The sequence below is a fragment of the Mobula birostris genome, chromosome 15 (genome assembly GCF_030028105.1).
Source record: "Mobula birostris isolate sMobBir1 chromosome 15, sMobBir1.hap1, whole genome shotgun sequence".
Classification (NCBI taxonomy): domain Eukaryota; kingdom Metazoa; phylum Chordata; class Chondrichthyes; order Myliobatiformes; family Myliobatidae; genus Mobula; species Mobula birostris.
Genome location: NC_092384.1, coordinates 5,029,452 through 5,051,001, shown reverse-complemented (window position 1 = coordinate 5,051,001; position 21,550 = coordinate 5,029,452). Strand labels below are relative to the sequence as shown.

Below are 21,550 nucleotides of genomic sequence, written 5' to 3'. Positions count from 1 at the left end.
TGACCAATTAACCTACTAATCTATATGTCTTTGGAATGTGGGAGGAGGCCAGAGCGCGCAGAACAAATGCTCACAATCACAAGGAGAATGTACAAACTCCTTACAGACAATTGGAACTGAGCTAGGTTGCTGCTGCTCTAATTACTAGACCACCAGGTGCCAAAAGGAGACATTTATAAGGCAAGATTTATTCTCATTGACATTTTAGAGGGAGAAATTTTATAAACTTGAAAGTAGTTTATAAACTGGTGAGGAGCATAGATAAGATAGATGGTCGGAATTTTTTTCAGGATATGGGAGTCTAAAATGTGAAGGATGCATGAGCGACTGCGGATGCTGGAATGTAGAGCAACACACAAAGCTCTGGAAAAATTACGCAGTTCATGAGAAGCTGCTAGTTCCTCGAGAACTCGGATACAGATTTAAGATGAGAGGAGAGAAACTGAAAAGAAAGCTGAGGGACAAGTTTTTGACATATAAGATAGTGGTTAATTGGAATAAGCTGTCAGAGGAGATGGTGGAGATGGATACAATTACAAAATTTAAAAGGCATTTGGACAGGTAATTAAGTGGATGAGGAGCTGAGGGTTGTGGGCCTAATGTGGACAAATTGATTATCATCAATAAACATGTCACTTGCAGTGGACAAAGTGTGCTCCAAGAGCATGTTTTTGTGCCTATGATGTTATGAGTACTATGTCCATGGGCCAACTCAGTACGAGATGCTTCATTTTTAAGGTGACTCATTGCAGTAGTCTGCAATATTTGGGTGATTTTACAGCCCGGTTCAGAGAGCAGTTAAAAGCAACTGCACTGATGCAGGTTTAGAAATACATTTGGACCAATTCAGGCATGTGGTACCGTCCGTTGAGGGTAGGTAAACCAGAGTTTTTTTCTCCATATCAGTTGGATAATTCCATGATTATTAATGTTACTGGCTTTTTAATACCAGCTTAATTCAGTATGCTGTATTTATATTTCCCTGCTGACGTAGTGGAACTTGAAGTAATATCTCAGACCTCTGGACTCTGAAATAACATAATCACTAGGCAACAGAATCCTGTTAATTAACAGTTTTTGCACACTGCCACATTTTAAAGTTGTGGGCTTTTGGAAACACACAAATGTGTGCATGGCACTGGGAGAGAAATGATAATAATTCTGTCTTTAAAGTCCCAAAGAAACAATTCCTATCTTCAAATCTGTTATGTGATATAATTCGATACATATAAAGAAAATGCAGATATTGATACAACCAATAAAGAACAAGAAATGAGAATGGATATAAGAATGAATATTTAACATGGTCAGATCCTTGGATAGGAAAGGTGCGGAGAAGTCTGGTCCTTATGCAGTAAGGTGGGATTAGTGAAGATAGGCATCATGGTCACTGTGAACGAGGTGAACTGATAAAGCCCGTTTCTGTGCTGTACAATTCTATGATCTCTGTAATTCTCATGATACATTTTTCAAAATAATATATAATTTAGAAATCATGCAACAACTATTAGCTGCACGTGCTAAGAAATGTGGAGCTCTTGCTTTCTCAGAGAACAGTCGTATGACATGCAAAAAATCAGGAAATCAGCAAGAAAGAATAGGTTAGAAACAGTAAGGCGATTTTCTCCCAGGCATGTTAAAACTGTATCTGCATATTTCCTACCACCAACTGTCTGCTGGACTCACAGTAGCAATCTCATTGCCGTTGTGAGGGGAGGAAAGTGGGTCAGAGCCTTAAAGAATCTGATCTCTTTCTATGGCAACCACAGAGAAGTCACAGAAGGCGGGGAGGGTAGGGTGGGGTCACAAACTATGTGTCCCTAGTGTGTTTTCTACCCAGCATTGCCCAAGAACATTGTAATAACACCAGCCCTTTTGAGAAAGAAGTTTCTGTCCTGAGTAACTGCTCAGATGTTGAAGTCAGGTAGCCTGTATATCACAGAGTTTTGGGCTTGGTTTCAGGGAGGTGGTGAGAGGAGTATGTGGGGGCAGTGTGAGAAAGAAGATGGGAGAGATGGTCAACAGGCAACAGAGCAGGTTTGAACATGGGAATGGAGGGGTCTTGGTGTTAAACTTCACTCCTATAGCACTCAGGTACTTGACATACTAAATACCTAGCTTAAGTGTCCTTTCATTTTAGCTTCATAAAATGTGTCAGTAGTTTTATCCACTTTCCTTGCAACTAAATGACTGGTAGTGAAACATGGACAATGCTACTGAGATAAAATTACAAATTACAAACTTAAATTATTCAATCAGCTTTTAATTAAATATTGTTATGCGACAGCTGCCAATGAATTCTTAACAAGCATGTAACAAATCAGTTCTCTTTGTTTGATACCTACTCCAGGGGTGACACAGTAGTGTAGCAGTTAACGTAATGCTATTTCACCTCCAGCAATCTGGGTTTAATTCTCCAACTGTCTGTACGAAGTTTGTACGTTCGCCACATAACCACATGGGTTTTTTCAGCTGTTCCAGCTTTCTCCCTCATTCCAAAGACTTGGGGGTCAGCGGGTTAATTGGTACAGGGGTGTAATTGGGTGGCATTGGTTTGTAGGGCCAGAAGGGCCTGATACCATGCTGTATATCTAAATAGAAGTATAAAAAATTCAATCAGAGATGGATGCATTGAAATGGAAGCTTGACCCAGAAATAATGCTAAGCATTTTACTGTCCTTGTAGCTCTTGACTATTGTGTCTCAGTTGTTACATTTGCATCTAGTTCCCCAGGGATCTGTTTAACAAGTCTAAAGGATGAGAAAAATACATTAAATCTTCCTCAAGAGAAAAGACTAACCTTGACATGTATCTCATTGAGGTAGCTCAGGTTGTCCAAATCTAGAAAAACACCAACAGTGAAATAAATGAGGATGAGTAGATAAGCAAAGTGAGGGTTATATTGATATCTCAGGAGAGTTTGCTCAGTGATGGAGACATTGATGCTAACAACTATGTACCAGTATAAGCTTTTGCCAGTTGAAGAAAAGGATATGTGATGATCTAGGCTTCAGACCGGGCATGAAGCACATGATCTACTTGACAGTGTGACCCCAGACCACTGGTTTCATTCTAAGAGCTGGACTACCTAGAAATGACATCTTGAGGCACTGGAGAGACCCACCAATACTGTCTCTGCAAAGACCCCACTTCTACTGAAGGGCAATATGGTCCACTACCAAGCTCTTCCAAGGCAATGTGTCCAGCATTGAGGTTCTAATTATGGAATGTCACCTCTATTGAGCAAGCACATCACTTATATGCCCAATTCTTAACACTCAAAACAGACCCTGTAGTCCGAATTCTGTCGCAGGAAGGGATTATCAGATGGACAAAAAAATTAATTCCTAGAAAAAATGCATCTTGTGCATTGACTCCTTAGAATCATTCCCTGCTTTTTGATCACTCCATGTGGCAAAAGAGTGTTTGGGTTGGTGCTCAGAATCTCGAGCCTATGTGCCGGATGCACACAGAACCAATGCATGAATGGGCCAACCTTCTCCATCACGTGTCAGATACTAGCCCTCAAACATCAGGCTCTTGAACAAAAGAGGATAACTACCCACACTGTATTTCTCGTGTTCCTGCAACCAATTATTTCACTTTAAGTACTTGTTATTTCATGCCTCCATTATTTATTTATATTTGTGTTTGCACAGTTTGTTGTTCACTAATCCTGCTTACAGTTACTGAACTTTTGATTTGCTAAAGTGTGTCCACAGGAAAAAGATTCTCAGGATTGTATGTGTTATGTGTTGACATGTACGTACTCTGATAATACATCTCAGGATTGTACGTGTTGACCTGTATGTACTCTGATAATACATCTCAGGATTGTATGTGTTGACATGTATGTACTCTGATAATACATCTCAGGATTGTACGTGTTGACCTGTATGTACTCTGATAATACATCTCAGGATTGTATGTGATTACATGTATGTACTCTGATAATACATTTTACTTTGAACTTTGTGTTTCTGAATCTCCAGTGCTGTTTGGATGGAGTCTGCACAATCCTCCTGTGACTATGTTGGTTTCCTCCAGGTGCTTCTAGAGTGATATCGTACAGAACAGGCTATTAAGTGCATCACACCCACACTGACCAGTGCTTGTCCAGATGTTTGTCTAATGCTCTCAGTGACTCTTTTTCCACCACTCTAAACAGCAAGTACTCACCAGTCCCTGAGATTCCCTCTGACCTCTGATCTGAATTCCACCCACATCTCAGCAATATGGATATTGGAGGTTAATTATCCACTGAAGTTGCCCTTAACGTGTGGGTGAGTGGTAGAATCCGTGGGGAGTTGAAGGGAGAATAAACATGGGATTCATGTAGGATTAGTTTAATTGGAAGTTTGATATTCGACATGGACTTATTGGTCTGAAGAGCCTGTTTGCATGCTGTATCTAGCAATGAATCTTTTTAGACCAAAAGACATAGGAGTAGAATTAGGCCATTCAGCCCATCGAGTGTGCTCTACCATTCCATCATGGCTGATCCCAGATCCCACTCAAAGCCATATCCTTTGATGCCCTGACCCATCAGGAAACTATCAACTTCCGCTTAAATATACCCACGGACTTGGCCTCCACCGCAGTCTGTGGCAGAGCATTCCACAGATTCACTACTCTCTGACTAAAAAAATTCCTTCTTACCTCTGTTATAAATGGTCGCCCCTCAATTTTGCGTCTGTAGCCTCTAGTTCTGGATACCCCACCTTAGGAGATATCCTCTCGGTATACACCTCATCTAGTCATTTCAACGTTCAGTAGGATTCAATGAGCTCCCCCCACTTTCTTTTAAATTCCAGTGAGTACAGGCCCAAAGCTGCCAAATGTTCCTCAAATGTGAATCCCTTTGTTCCTGGAAACATCCTCGTGAACTCTCTGGACTCTCTCCGATGACAACACATCCTTTCTGAGATATGGCACCCAAAACTGTTGACAATAAGCGAAGTTACATGAGCTATAGATCATCCTGTGCTAGATGAAATTGTAAGATCCAGTTCGTTTGAGGCTTTGGAGGGATTTTTGTACTAATGCAAGATCCAAATTTAAATTTAAGCAGTTGAGGGAATATAAGTGAGCTTAAGCTTAAAACCTACTTGCCAAATCCTCTGATCATGAGCCAATTGTAACTGCCATGAATATTGACAGCTTATGAGTATTTCTCGCCAGTAGGTGAGCAATTAGGCACTGAAGCTTCCATTCAGCCCACTGTCAATCAATCAGGAGCCTGAAGAGTTTTTGTACTGGCAGGTGGACCCCAGCCATCCAGGTAATGCTGAATCAGTGTATCTGATGGAGGGAACATCACTGCAAGGTCCAGTGTTTATGGAGTTGATTGCACCTGAACTTGGTCCATCATCTGACAAAAGAACCTCAGGTCATTATACCCCATTAGTGAAAATATTAACAATGTTTAGTTTCATCTTAGAAACATAAAACAGTCCACCGTGAATTGCCAAGTGCTCCCAGGTTTCTGCATCTTATATGCTGGACTGCCCGCTGAGTTTGGCTGGCTGCAAGCATCAAAAAAGATAACTGAAATAATTTTATGTTGATTTCAAGCCAAATTGATCAGGAGTGTTTTGCCTGAGATGATACAATGTGTATAGTTTTGTTCTCCTTCTCTAAGAAAGGACATGCTTGTCATTGAGAGACTACAGAAAAAGGATCTTTGCCTGAAACATCGATTGTTTATTCTCCTCCATCGATGTTGCCTGACCTGCTGAGTTCCTCCAGCATTGTGTGTACGTTGTTCACTGAATAGCTAGTTTTGCTTTATGAAGAGGAAAGGAGAAATTGAGGCCGTTTTTTTTTTTTGGTTTATTAATGTCACATGTACTGAGATAAGGAAAAAGGTTTTATTTTCTGTGCTATCCAGGTACATTGAAGTTGTAAACATAGACGATGCAGAATATAGTCAAAGTTAAGTGTATTGCCATATGCACATACACAGGGGGATTGAAAGCATACAGCAGCATCACAGGCACGTAGCATCTGATATACAACAGCCACAAAAAAAGCATAAATTAAACATAAAAGTATGAAATTTTACAAAAAAGGATGCAACTAGAACAAGAATAAACAAAATCCATTGAAGTACAAAGTGGTCATAATATTGCTATACTGAGGTAGTGATTATGACTTAACAACAAGCTGGATGAAGAGAAGCAGCTTGTGGGACTTAATGTCTGTGTGCCTCGTGTCTGAAGGTAGCTGCAAAAAGATAGTATGGTCAGGATAGTGTGTGTCTTTGAGGGTAGATGTTGCCTTCTTTGAAGTAGCACCTCCTGCAGATAATGTCAATGGTGGGGTAGAATGTACCCGTGGTGTACTGAGCAGAGACCACTACTCTGCAGCTTCTTACATCATTGTGCAAACAGATTATCGTACTAGGCCACAATGCAACCAGTCAGGATATTTTAGTACATCTGTAGAGGCTTACAGTTTGGCAACATGCAACAGTGGGATAGAAGCCATCCTTGAATTTGCTGGTTGTGTTTGACTCGGTGGAAGAGGGGTGAAGAGCGTTAAGTCCAGGATCAGAGGGGCCTTTGATTCTGATGACTGCTTTTCCAAGTCAGCAGACAGTGTAGGCAGAATCAGTGGAGGGGAGGCTGGTTTGCACACTGGTATGGTCAAGTTCACAACTCTGCAATCTCTTGTAGTCTTGCCACAGTAGTTGCTATCCCAAACTGAGGTCTATCTAGGTAAGATGCTTTCTATGGCACATCTGTAGAAATTGGTGAGAGTCATCAGGATGTGCCGAATTACTTTAGCCTTTTGAGGAAGTAGAAGTACTGGTGTGTTTTCTTGGCCAGAGTATGGCTGGACCAAGACAATTTGTTGGTGATATTCACACTTACAAGCTTGAAGCTCTCAACCTTCTCCACCATAACACCAAAGAACAGACGAGGGTGTCTACTCTCCTCCGCTTTCTGAAGTCAGTGACTAGTTCCTTCATTTTGCTGACATTCAGGGAAAGCCTATTGTCATGACACCTGATGAGGGGTTCCGGCCCAAAACATTGACTGATCGTTTCCACAGATGCTGCCCGACCTACTGAGTTCCTCCAGCGTGTTGTGAGTGTTGTCATGACACCATGCTACTACCTCCTTCCTATGCTCCATCTGGATGTTGCTTGAGCTCCGACCCACTACTTAAAACAGCTATGAACGTTAAGAAAGTGGTCAAGAATGGGAAGAAGAGAGTCAGAGATAGGCTGTGTGAAGGTGTTAGCAGGGGGGAAATTGGCAGCCTAGCTGATGATATTTTTGAGTTTTCTATGGGTGCAGGATGGTTGATTTTCATAAACAGGAAACTAGATGGATCTTGTTTGTACCACATTTGGATGGTTACAGTCTCCCCATTGCAAAATAAATACTGCAAATATAGGAGAGATTTGAAGGTCAAAAAAAATCTTTAAAAAAATGAGAAATGAGATGTTAATATCATCCTGAAAGGCTGGACAAAAGGGAGAAGCTGAGGGATAACAGGGCTGTTTACAGCAATAAAGGCATTTGGTAGGGTAGAGGAAGGAAGGGTATTTCTAACTGACATTCCAAACTAGCTGGTGTTGGATTATTTGTTATTATTTTTGCATCTTAACTAATTAACTGCTTGTAATTTTATAACTCCTTATACACTTGTAAATATTTCCTATGTTTCCTAGTGGCCATAGTATGTATATGCAATTGTTCAGTGTGCCCCTAGAGACTACATTTCCTTGTGTCAGCCTGGACAGCTCTGGAAGCTTTTCTGGTGCTGCGTTGTTTGAATAGGGACTATCTTAGTGGTTGACTCCTATTTGAAAATTTGAATGGAATGTTTCTTATCCATGGAGTATAGAAACAGCTGACTAAATGGCCATCTTTTTCTTTTTCCTTTGGTTCTCTATTCTTTCACTTACTAAATCTCTATCACTGTTTGCTTTTCAATTTTCTTAGTTCTATTAACACTTAATGAAACAGTGGTAGCATGACAAGTTTTATGCCTCTTTCTTGACCTTTGAACGAACCTCGGGTTAAAAGCATCAGAACCTAATACTTCTATTACAGCAACTAATATGTCCAGTAAGGAATAATTAGTAATGTCTTTATTCCTAGCACATTAGAACATGAAAGTTGTCACCACATGGAACAGCTGGGCCCAACAGCTTAGAGAAAACTAGATAAACACATGAGGAAGAAAACACAAGTACTGTGAGGTACAGGTAGAGCAAAAAACTTGCAGCAACATTACAGGCACATGGGTTCAGGCAACACACAACACATAGAAAACCTACAGCACAATACAGGCCCTTCGGCCCACAGAGTTGTGCCGAACATGTCTCTACCTTAGAAATTACTAGTCTTACCTATAGCCCTCTATTTTACTAAACTCCATATACCTATCTAAAAGTCTCTTAAAAGACCCAATCATATCCACCTCCACCACTGCTGCTGGCAGCCCATTCCACACACTCACCATTCTCTGAGTAAAAAATTTACCCCTGACATCTCCTCTGTACCTACTCCCCAGCACCTTAAACCTGTGTCCTCTCATGGCAACTATTTCAGCCCTGGGAAAAAGCCTCTGATTATCCACACGATCAATACCTCTCATTATCTTAGACACCTCTATCAGGTCACCTCTCATCCTCCATTGCTCCAAGGAGAAAAGGCCGAGTTCACTCAACCTATTCTCATAAGGCATGCTCCCCAATCCAGGCAACATCCTTGTAAATCTCCTCTGCTCCTCTGTACCCTTTCTATGGTTTCCCCATCCATCCTGTAGTGAGGCGACCAGAACTGAGCACAGTACTCCAAGTGAGATCTGACCAGGGTCCTATATAGCTGCAACATTACCTCTCGGCTCCTAAATTCAATTCCACGATTGATGAAGGCCAATACACCGTACGCCTTCTTAACCACAGAGTCAACCTGCGCAGCTGCTTTGAGTGACCTATGGACTCAGACCCCAAGATCCCTCTGATCCTCCACACTGCCAAGAGTCTTACCATTAATACTATATTCTGCCATCATATTTGACCTACCAAAATGAACTACTTAACACTTATCTGGGTTGAACTCCATCTGCCACTTCTCAGCTCAGTTTTGCATCCTATCAAAGCCCCGCTGTAACCTTTGACAGCCCTCCACACCATCCACAACACCTCCAACCTTTGTGTCATCAGCAAGCTTACCGACCCATCCCTCCACTTCCTCATCCAGGTCATTTATAAAAATAATGAAGAGTGAGCATCCCAGAACAGATATCTGAGGCACTCCACTGGTGACTGACCTCCATGCAGAATATGACCCTCTACATTCACTCTTTGCCTTCTGTGGGCAAGCCAGTTCTGGATCCACAAAACAATGTCCCCTTGGATCCCATGCCTCCTTACTTTCTCAATAAGCCTTGTATGGGGTACCTTATCAAATGCCTTGCTGAAATCCATATACACTACATCTACTGCTCTACCTTCATCGATGTGTTTAGTCATATCCTCAAAAAATTCAATCAGGCTCGTAAGGCATAACCTGCCCTTGACAAAGCCATGCTGACAACTCCTAATAATATTATACCTCTCCAAATGTTCATAAATCCTGCCTCTCAGGATCTTCTCTATCAATTTACCAACCACTGAGGTAAGCCTCACTGGTCTATAATTTCCTGGGCTATCTCTACTCCCTTTCTTGAATAAAGGAAAAACATCCACAACTCTCCAATCCTCTGGAACCTCTCCCATTCCCATTGATGATGCAAAGATCATCGCCAGAGGCTCAGCAATCTCCTCCCTTGCCTCCCACAGTAGCCTGGAGTACATCTCACCTGGTCCCAACGACTTATCCAACTTGATGCTTTCCAAAAGCTCCAGCACATCCTCTTTCTTAATATCTACATGCTCAAGCTTTTCAGTCTGTTGCAAGTCATCACTACAATCACCAAGATCCTTTTCCATAGTGAATTCTGAAGTAAAGTATTCATTAAGTACCTCTGCTATTTTCTCCGGTTCCATACACACTTTCTCACTATCACACGTGATAGGTCCTATTCTTTCACGTCTTATCCTCTTGCACTTCACATACTTTTAGAATGTCTTGGGGTTTTCCTTAATCTTGCCCGCCAAGGCCTTCTCATGGCCCCTTCTGGCTCTCCTAATTTCCTTATTTCCTATTTCCTTCCTATTAGCCTTATAATCTTCTAGATCTCTAACATTACCTAGCTCTCTGAACCTTTTGTAAGCTTTTCTTTTCTTCTTGACTAGATTTATTACAACCTTTACACCACGGTTCCTGTACCCTACCATAACTTCCCTATCTTATTGGAACATACCTATGCAGAACTCCACACAAATATCCCCTGAATATTTGCCATATTTCTTCTGTACTTTTCCCTGAGAACATCTGTTTCCAATTTAAGCCTCCATTTTCCTGCCTGATAGCCTCATAATTCCCCTTACTCCAATTAAACGCTTTTCTAACTTGTCTGTTCCTATCTCTCTCCAATGCTATTGTAGAGGAGATAGAATTATGATCACAATCTCCAGAATGCTCTCCCACTGAGAGATCTGACACCTGACCAGGTTCACTTCCCAATACCAGATCAAGTACAATCTTCCCTCTTGTAGGCTTATCTACATATTGTGTCAGGAAACCTTCCTGAACACACCTAACAAACTCCACCCCATCTAAACCCCACCTCATCTAAAACATAAATTATACAGGACAGTGCATAGAAGAAAATGTAGGGTATGCTTAGAGGATGAGGTGATGGTTGGAAGGAGTTTCATATTGACCATTAACACTTTGTAGACCAATTTGGCTGAATGGCTTGAAAATGGAATGAGATTACACATCATCTATAAACTAAGGTTAGTAGAAATGATAAAGCATAGCAGATATGTCCCAGGGAAAGAGATGACAGAGGGTTATTAATAACTAAGAGGTGTAGATCTGTCAGACAGCAGTGGTTGCCAGTCCTTGTTGGATTTCCCTCTTTCATAAGCATTTTTGCCCCGGCCCTCCAGAGGATAGCTATGGAAGAGTGTGGCCAAGCTCTTTGTTCCCTCTGCTTACTCGCATTGAACTGAGTGGTGGTAAACACCGGAAATGAAAACGATAATAATCCTTACATCACCACTTGCTTTGTTACAAGGTCTGTGTACACTCTCTATACAGAATGTTGCATAAACACAATGCCAACTTCCAAGATGAGCCTTGAAAGTCTAATGCATAAAAATGCCTTTGTGTGGATGAAATTGAATTTCTGCATCTCTAAGATAGCACTGGTGCAAATGCTGCAGACTCCACTTAATGTGGATTTAAAATTCTTGCTGGCATCTCTTTGTCAAAGGTCCTTTACTATACACATCACAGCAAGGCTGATGTCAGTTTTCATGCAACATGCTTTTTCAATCGCACTGCTGAAATTGCTGAATCACGCTTGTCTGATTAGGAAACAGTGAGGAGACACCCACACGGAACCAGCCTGTCACAGTACCACACGCACAACACCTGTGCTGTTTAAAATGGCAAGGAGCAACTATTTTTGTCTTTGTTAGAGAGTCAGATGTACTTGCCCTTGAATGTTTCCAAGGGTACTGTCATGCCCATGCTAGCCAAAAAAGAGCTGGCCTTCATAATGCCACCTTCTTCCACAGGGTGTATAACCTCCTCAATATTCACTAATTCTCCCAGTACAATTTTCTTTTCCTCTCATGGCAATTCTCCCAACTGCTGCTTACACCTCCCTCTTTCTAACTGTTTGTTACACATCAGCCTCCATCACCTGCTGTCGACTTTCACTGCTGCCACTTTTGTTAACCAGTCTCTACTGTTCTCCTTCTTCTCAAAGAGCCACCCTTCTGTTCTCCCTGCTGTGCCCCACGCTGTCTTTGAAGTGCAATACGTCTTATCCAGTTCTGAAGAAAGGTCGTTAAGCTGAAATCTTCACTCTGTTTCCCTCTCCAGAAGCACCACTTGGCCTGATGAGGGTATCTAACAGTCTTGTTTCAGTTCTCCCAAGGAGCCTGCTTTCCTAAAATGGCTTCTGGTGTTCCATTCCCCTTTCGCTAACACATGCTATGTCACACCTCTCCATCTGACTAACCAGTGATATTCCCCATCGCTCCATCTCACTAATTAATGTTAAAGCACAGTTCTCCATCTCACTGACTAATGTTATACCACTCCTCTCCATCCACTAGCTAATGTTATACCACTCCTCTCCATCCACTAGCTAATGTTATTACCACACCTCTCCATCTCACTAACTAATAATATACCGCACGTCCCCATCTCATCCCCACTCCCTGGATAGTTTCTTAATTCTCTGACACCTACACATTGTATATCTCTTCCTTCCTTTCAGATTCTCATTCTCTGACTATCCTCCTTCCTGCCGGACTGTAATTCCTGGATATCTTTTTCTGCTATTCTGTCTCTGTTCCTGGATAGATTTTTTACTTGTTCATTGTCTGTGAGCATTCAGGCATTCTAATTGAAAATTAAAGATTAGTTTTACTTGTCACATTTACACCAAAACATGTTGTGAAATGTGTCATTTATGTTAAATCAAATCTGCCAAGTGTCAACTACAATTCCAGCACCAACACAGCATGCTCACAATTCCTTAACCCTAGCCATGCATCTTTGGAAGGCGGGAGGAAATTGGAGCACCCAGAGGAAACCCACAAAGTCTGAGGGAGAATGTACAATCTCGTTAAAGGGAACAGAAGGAATTTATCCCAAACTTCCAGCTGGCATTGTAAAGCAATACTCTAACCACTTTGCTAACTCCAAACTTCCAGCTGGTACTATAAGGTAATGCTCTAACCACTGTGCTATTCCCAAACTTCCAGCTGGTGCTGTAAAGCAAATCTCTAACCACTATTGGTGGGACTAGGTGAGAGTAAGAGTTCGGCACGGACTAGAAGGGCCGAGATGGCCTGTTTCTGTGCTGTAATTGTTATATGGTTATATATTCTAACTCCAAACTCCCAGCTGGTGCTGTAAAGCAAATCTCTAACCACTATTCTAACTCCAAACTTCCAGCTAGTACTGTAAAGCAAATCTCTAACCACTATTCTAATTCCAAACTTCCAGCTGGTACTGTAAAGTAAATCTCTAACCACTATTCTAACTCCAAACTTCCAGCTGGTACTGTAAAGCAAATCTCTAACCACTATGCTATCCAGCTTTTATTGCGCACCTGTCTGTGAAATGAAGGGGCAGTGAAGATGTCAGTCATGTTCCTCAATGTTGCTCTCTAAGCCAGTACCTTTGAGATGAATTGGATGTACTGTATACCTACTGAAAAAGCAAACGTGTTTATCTTGAAGAACTTGTCACTAATTAATTGTGCATCCTGTACTTTTTAGAATCGTGTTGGCTAACAAAGGTCCCGGAGCACTGGAGTACTCCTGGAAGGTGCTGATGAATGGACGTGGTAGAGAAGACCACTTTCAAGCAGCTACATCAGTGTCTGGCACAGATACACTAATGGGGGAGGAATATGGTAAAGCATCATGCCTCATTTCTTTTAGCCCAAGGTTCTTCTGAATGGTATGGCCAAAACATGTCACTCAGCAGCCCAACATCTACCAGAATAATCGCTGGAGAAGAAATTAGTCTAACACTATCCTTATCTGGCCATGTTGTTCTCTTTCCCTATCAGCTTGTGTCAGCAAGGGGAAGACAGATCTGTATATAACCTGGTGTGTGTTCCTGTTCCAGTCATAGAGTAATAGAGCAATACAGCATCGATACAGGCCCTTCAGCCAATCTGTCCATGCTGACCACAGTGCCCACTCAGCTAGTCCCAATTTCCTGCCTTTGGCATATATCCCTTTAACCTCTGCCACTCCAGGTACCTGTCCAAGTGCTTCTTAAATTGTACCATTGGACCTGCCCTCACCTCTTCCTCTGGCAGCTCGTTTCATAATCTCACCACTCCCGGCAGTGAAAAAGTTGCCACCTTCTCGTCCTCTCATCCCAAGTCTATGTCCCCTCACTTTGGACTCCCCTACCCTGGAGAAAAGAATCAGTATCAGGTTTAATATCACTGGCATACTGTATGTCGTGAAATTTGTTGTTTTGTGGCAGCAGTGCATGCAATATGTAAAACCAAACTATAAATTATAATAAAACAAAAGAACATTTATCTAGACCAAGATGGATGACACGGCACATATACAGTAACTCAATACAACACATACAGTAATATAGCCACAAATAATAAAATGTATTCCACAAGACTGACATTTGGTTTAGTATAAGATGCATTTCCGTCACAAGTTAAATAGTATAATGCTACTGGCACGTTGTAAGTGATAAAACCTGGGTGGTAGGAGGAGTCCAATAGTCTCACAACCTGGAGAAAGAAGCTGTTTCTCATCCCAACCGTCCTTGTCCTGAAGCTATCGTACCTCCTGCCAGATGGTAGGGTCAAAGAGGATGGATGGGAGGGATGCTTGCCAATGTTAAGGGCCCTGCATACATAACACTCCTCAGATGGGTGAAAAAGAGACCCTGATGATCTTCTCAGCTGTCCTCACAATCTTTTGTAGGGTCTTGCAGTCAGATGCCTTGCAATTCCCGTACCAGACGGTGATGCAGCTGCAATGAGAAGAGGACATGTCCTGAGTGATGGGGGTCCTGAGTGATGAATCCCACCTTTTAAGGCATCACTCTTTGAAGATGCCTTTGAAGCTGGAAGGCTAGTGCCAATCATGGAACTGGCCGAATTTGCTACTCTCTGCAGCTTTTTCCAATCCTGAGCACTGACCCCTCCATACCAGGCGGTAATGCAACCAGTTAGAATGCTCTCCATGGTACATCTGCAGAAATTGACTAAAGACTTTAGTGACATATCAATTCTCCTCAAATTCCTAATGAAATATAATCACTGACATGTCAACATACATCAATATGTTGGGATAAGAATAATCTTCAGAGATGTTGACACCCAGGAACTTTAAGCTGCTCATCCTCTCTTAAATTAATGAAACATAAACAATTGTACTTCTTCACATCAATACTGAGTACACAAAATAAACAATCATAGTCTGGGTTCAAAATCACATGTGAACTTCTGGGGAAATGCCTTCTACAAAAGCTATTTAGAGTCAGGTGTTCCAATCAATGAATGCTGAAGGAGGTGAAAGAGAACCCACGAGTAACAGCAAAAGACTGTTTAGAACTCAGAAATCTTTAGAACTTGCTATAAATTCTCGGTCATGTGTCCACTATAAGAAAAACACTGAACAGGAATAGTGTTCATGGAAGGACACCATGGAGGAAACCATTGCTCTCCAAAAACAGACATTGCTGCATGACTGGAGTTTTCAAAATGTTCCACAATGCTGCTGGGACAATGTTCTGTGGATAGGTGAGGCAAACATTGAGCTTTTTGGTAGAAATGCATACCACTAAGTTTGGGAGGGGGAAGGGCACTGCACTGCAACACCAAAACCTCATCCCGTGGTGGAAAGAGCATTAAGGTTTGGGGCTGCTTTGCTGCCTCAGGGCCTGGACAGCTTGCAATTGTTCAGGGAACAATCGATTCAAAATTGTATCAGGACTTTGTACAGGAAAAGGTCACGGTAGCGGTCTGACACTTGAAGCTTAATAGAAGTTAGATGATGTAACAAGATAATGATCTGAAACACAAGAGTAAATCAATAACAGAATGGTTTAAAAAGAAGAAATTGTGTGTTTTGGAATGGCCAAGTCAGAGTCCAGACCTTAACCCAATTGAGATGCTGTGGCATGCAAGCTATCCTAGAAATATTGATGAACTGAAACAGTTTAGTATGGGGAAATGGTCTAAAGTTCCTCCCTGCTATTGTGAAAGTCTGATTAGCAGCTACAGGAAAGGCTTGTGGAGGATAGTTCTACTGAAAGAGTTTCTACCAGTTATTAAATACAAGGGTTCACATACTTCTTCCAACCTGGACTGTGAATGCTAAAATAATATGTTCAATAAAGACATGAAAAGTACAATTATTTGTGTGTTATTAGTTCAGGCAGATTGTATTTGTCTATTATTATGACTTGCTTAGAAAAATAGAACATAGAAAATCTACGGCACATTACAGGCCCTCGACCCACAATGTAGTGCCGACCATGTAACCTACTCTGAAAGCTGCCTGGAATTTCCCTACCGCATAGCCCTCTATTTTTCTGAGCTCCATATACCTATCTAAAAGTCTCTTTAAAGACACTATTGTATCTGCCTTTACCGCCTTCACTGGCAGTGCATTCTATGCACCCACCACTCTCTGTGTGAAAAACTTACCTCTGATATCCCCCTTGTACCTACTTCCAAGCATCTTAAAAATATGCCTCCTCACGTTAACACTTTCAGCCCTGAGAAAAAACCTCTGGCTATCCACACGATCAATGCCTCTCATCATCTTATGACACCCCTATTAGGTCACCTCACAGCCTCCGTCATTCCAAGGAGAAAGGGCTCAGTACACTCAACCTATTTTCATAAGGCATGCTCCTCAATCCAGGCAACATCCTTGTAAATCTTTTCTGCACTCTCTCAATAGCATTCAGATCCTTCCTATAATGAGGTGACCAGAACTGAACACTGTACTCCAAGTGGGGTCCAGCTCATGTCTTATATAGCTGTATCATTACTTCATAACTCTTGAACTCAATTCCATGGTTGATGAAGGCCAACACACCATATGCCTTCTTAACGACACTGTCAAACTGCGCAGTAGCTTTGAGTGTCCTATGGACATGGACCCCAAGATATCTCTGATCCTCCACACTGCCAAGAGTCTTACCATTAATATTATATTTTGTCTTCAGATTTGACCTACCGAAATGAACCATTTCACACTTATCTGAGTTGAACTCCATCTGCCACTTCTCAGCCCAGTTCCGAATCTTATTGATGTCCCACTGTAACCTCTGACAGCTCTCCAGATTATCCCCAACACCCCCAACTTTTGTATCATCAGCAAACTTACTAACCCACCCTTCTACTTCCTCATCCAGTTTATGTATAAATATCACAAAGAGGAGGGTCCCAGAACAGATCCCTGCAGAACACCACTGGTCATCTCCCTCCATGCAGAATAAAACCATCCACAACCATCCTTTGCCTTCTGTGATCAAGCCAATTGTGGATCCACAAAGCAAAGTCTCCTTGGATCCCATGCCTCATTACTTTCTGAATGAGCCTTGCTTGGGGAACCTTATCAAATGCCTTCCTGAATTCCATATACACTACATTCACTGCTCTATCTTAATCAATGTGTTTTGTTACATCCTCAAAGAATTTAATCAGGTTTGTAAAACATGGCCTACCTTTGACAAAGCCATGCTGACTATCCCTAATCAGATTATGCCTCTCCAAATGCTCATAAATCCTGCCTCTCAGGATCTTTCCAAAAACTTACCCACCCCTGAAGTAAGGCTCACTAGTCAAATATCCTGGATTATCTTTACTCCCTTTCTTGACCAAGGAAACAACATTTGCAACCTTCCAATCCTCTGGTACTTTTCCTGTCCCTATTGATGATGCAGATATCATGCCAGAGGCTCAGCAATCTCCTCTGTCACCTCCCAAATAGACTGGGGTATATCTCGTCTGTTCCTGGTGACTTATCTAACTTAATACCTCTCAAAAACTCCAGCACATCCTCATTCTTAATGTCTATACACTCAAGTGTTTCAATCCGCTTTAAGTCTTCCCCACAATTGCCAAGGTCCTTTTCACTGGTGAATACTGAAGCAAAGAATTTATTAAGTACTTCTGCTACCTCCTCCATTCCATGCACATTTCCACTCTCACTCCTAATTGGTCCTATTCTCACACGGCTCATCCTCTTGCTCTTCACATACTTGTAGAATGCTTTGGGGTTTTCCTTAATCCTGCTCTCCATGGCCTTTTCATGGCCCCTTCTAGCTCTCCTATTCATTCTTGAGCTCCTTCCTGGCACCCTTATGATTTCATCGAGCTCCAACAGTACCTGGTTTCTTGAACCTTTCATAAGCTGTTCTTTTCTTCTTAACTAGATTTTAGATCTTTTACCCTAGCATCCTTTCCCTGCCTCAATGAACATACCTATGCAGAACACTATGTAAATATTCCCTGAACATTTGCCACATTACTGCCATGCATTTCCCTAAGAACATCTGCTCCCAGTTTATGTTCTCAAGTTCCTGCCTAACAGCGCCCCCCTACTCCAATTAAATGTTTTCCAAAATGTTCTGCTTCTATTCCTCTCCAGCTCTATGGTAAAGGAGATAGAGTTGTGATCTCTACCTCCAAAATGCTCTCCTACTGAGAGACCTGACACCTGACCAGGTTCATTTCCCAATACCAGCTCAAGTCCAGCCTCTCCTCTGGTAGGCTTATCTACATAGTGCATCAGGAAACCTTCCTGAGCACACCTAACAAACTCCACTCCATCCGAACCCCTGCTCTAAGGAGATGCCAGTCAATATTAGGAAAGTTAAAATCACCCATCACAACAACCCTATTATTATTGTACCATTACCAAATCTGCCTCCCTATCTGCTCCTCGATGACTCAGTTATTATTGCAGGTTTATAAAAAACACCAGTAGAGTTATTGCCCCTTTCCTATTTCTGACTTCCACCCTCAATGACTCAGTAGACAATCCCTCGGTGAGTTCCTCCTTTTTTGCAGCCGTGATACTATCACTGATTAGCAGTGCCACTCCACCACCTCTTTGCCTTCCTCCCTGTCCTTTTGGAAACATCTAAAGCCTGGCACACTCAGCAGCCATTCCTGCCCCTGAGTTATCCAACTCCCTGTAATGGTCACAACATCATAGATCCACGTATTGATCCACACTCTAAGTTCATCCACCTTGCTTATGATACCCCTTGCATTAAAATAGACACATCTCAAACCATCAGGCTGAATGCTTCTTTGTGCTATCATCTGCCTATCCTTCCTCATAAACTCCCTACAAGCTGTCATTATTTATGCCCCATCCTCTGCCTCTTCACTTTGGTTCCCACCCCCTTGCAACTCTAGTTTAAACCCTCCCCAATAGCATTAGCAAACCTCCCTCCAGGATATTGGCTCCCCTCCAGTTCAGGTGCAACCCGTCCCTCTTTCCTCAGAAAAGGTTCCAATGATCCAAGAACTTGAAACCATGCCCCTTGCACCATTTCCTCAGCCACTCATTTATCTGTTCTATCTTCCTGTTCTGACCTTCACTAGCTCGTGGCACTGGAGATTACCACCTTGGAGGTCCTGCTCTTCAGCTTCCTTCCTAACTCCCTAAACTTGCTGTGCAGGACCCTGACACCTCTCTCCTGACTTGTGTCATTGGTCCCAACATGTACCATGACCTCAGGCTGTTTACCCTCCCCATCAAGAATATTCTGAAACTGCTCAGAAACATCCTGGACCCTAGCACCCGGGAGGCAACACATTATCCTGGCGTCTCTTTTGCTGCTGCAGAATGTCCTATCTGTTCCCCTAACTATCGAGTCTCCTGTGCCTGTGCTCTGCCTGACTTCACCCTTCCCTTCTGAGGCTCAGTACCGATCACAGTGCTGCTGCCTTGCCCAGGTAAGTCATCCTTCATAGCAGTATCCAAAAGGGTATACCTGTTGCTGAGGGGAATGGCCACCTGGGGACTCTGTACTGACTTCCTTTATCTCTCTCAGTGTTCACCCAGCTACTCCCCGAATTCTGCACTCTGGGTGTAATCAGCTGCTCAAAAGTCATATCTATCAATTGCTCTGCCTCCCGGATGATCCCAAGTTCATTCAACTTCACCTCCAGCTCCTTAATGCAGCCTTAATGCTGGACTTGGCTGCATTTCTCGCAGGTGTAGTCATCAGGGAGTCTATGAGGATCCATGAGTTCCCACATCCTACAGGAGGAGCATTCCACTGCCATATCTGCCAATCTGCCTGCCCTGTACAATCTTCTAACCTGTCTCTTTGGCCTCATCCTATTCCCAACAATGGCTGCCCCAACATAGATGAAGATCAGACCACATTTTATGAGTAATTAATGCAGTAAACCAGATAATTGGAAAGGGTTTACAATTTTTTTTTACAACTGTATATGGTTAATGACAAGATCCTTACAATGTACAGAGTGATGTTGGTATGCTTTCTAAAAGTGAACCACAAGTGAATAGGATAGTAAAGAAGGCATACACATGCTTGCCTACATCAGATGGCACTGAAAATAAAACTCAGCAAGTCACTTTGCAGCTGTATAAAACTTGATTAAGCTGCATTTGGAGTATTGTGTGCAATTTTAGTCATGCTATTACTGGAAATGTGTGGAGGCTTTGGAGAGGATGCAGAATATTGTTACCAGGATGCTGCCTGGATTACACGGCTAAACTATCAGGCGAGGTTGGACGACCTTAGATTGTTTTCTCTGAACCGGCAGAGTTTGACAGGTGTAGCTTAACGTATCACAATGGTTAGCACAGATGGGCTTATTCCTGTGTTGTATTGCACTATGAAACCAAAGCAGTGTCTTCTGTACCTTCACTGGGTATTACTGTCATCCCTGAAGCACAAGTTGAACACTCTGTAGCTTGCATATCAGTCATTATCCCTCCCTCAGACACATGCTCTGCTGCCTGGGGGTCCCTACCCTTTCTTCTCATGCACTGTGCCATCACAGATCCAAGGGAGGACTTGTGCCTACAAGAAGCCATATCTTTTTCCCCCCATATGCAAAAGATATTACATATATGTAATATGTATATTACATATTATATAATATACACAATACAAACCCATAACAATGAAGCTCACCTCTACTAAGTGAATGGAATTCTTACAAGATTGGATTGCTTTCACTTTTAGATCAAGGTGGCTGTTTCAATGGCTTGGTGAATTAACGCAGAATGTGGTGGGAACTGAACACTCTGTCAAGAAGTCTGTGATTGAATTTCATTAGCCTGCCATTCTCCTCTGGCCAATTGTTAAGTGCCACGATTAGGTGTAGGTGGTAGCAAATATAATTATAGCTAGAACTGCTGACCATAATTACTGACCCGTGAACCGTGATACAAAAATATCACTGTCAGGAGGGATTGTACACAATGTCTCCCCAACTCCTCTCCCCTAATTGATTTGCCTTTTCCTTCATCAGTTATTCAGTCTGATTACAATTGTGTGTGACTTGGATACTAATTCTGGAAATGAATTCCATAGCCTCATAACACTCTTTCCTATGTCTCTCCCAGATACACTTTTGTCTCATACATTCCCTCGGTCTTAGCTTTCTCAATAGCATGCTGTGCCTATTGTCTTGTTTATTAATTATTGTACTGCCCTGCACTGTTTTGTGCACTTTATGTAGTCCTGTGCAGGTCTGTAGTCTAGTGCAGTTTTTGTGTTTGTTTTACGTTGTCTAGTGTAGCCTTGTTCTGTCTCACATAGTCTAGTGTAGTTTTGTGTTGTATGTAGCACCAGGATCCTGGAGGAACGTTGCTTCATTTTTACTGTGTACTGTACCAGCAGCTTATGGTTGAAATGAGAATAAACTTGACTCGACTTGACTTGACTTCCCTCTAACTAGATAG

The 21,550-nt window shown here is 42.2% G+C and overlaps 1 protein-coding gene across 7 annotated transcripts in view; it reads left to right on the top strand.

Annotated features, from left to right (window-relative positions):
• hydin (HYDIN axonemal central pair apparatus protein) overlaps positions 1-21,550 on the top strand; it is a 981,559-nt gene that overhangs the window by 813,481 nt on the left and 146,528 nt on the right. For all 7 annotated transcript variants that reach the window (XM_072279252.1, XM_072279251.1, XM_072279249.1 and 4 more), the window contains one exon: positions 13,373-13,509. In XM_072279252.1, coding sequence (XP_072135353.1) covers positions 13,373-13,509 — 137 coding nt within the window. The remainder of the gene's footprint in view (positions 1-13,372; positions 13,510-21,550) is intronic.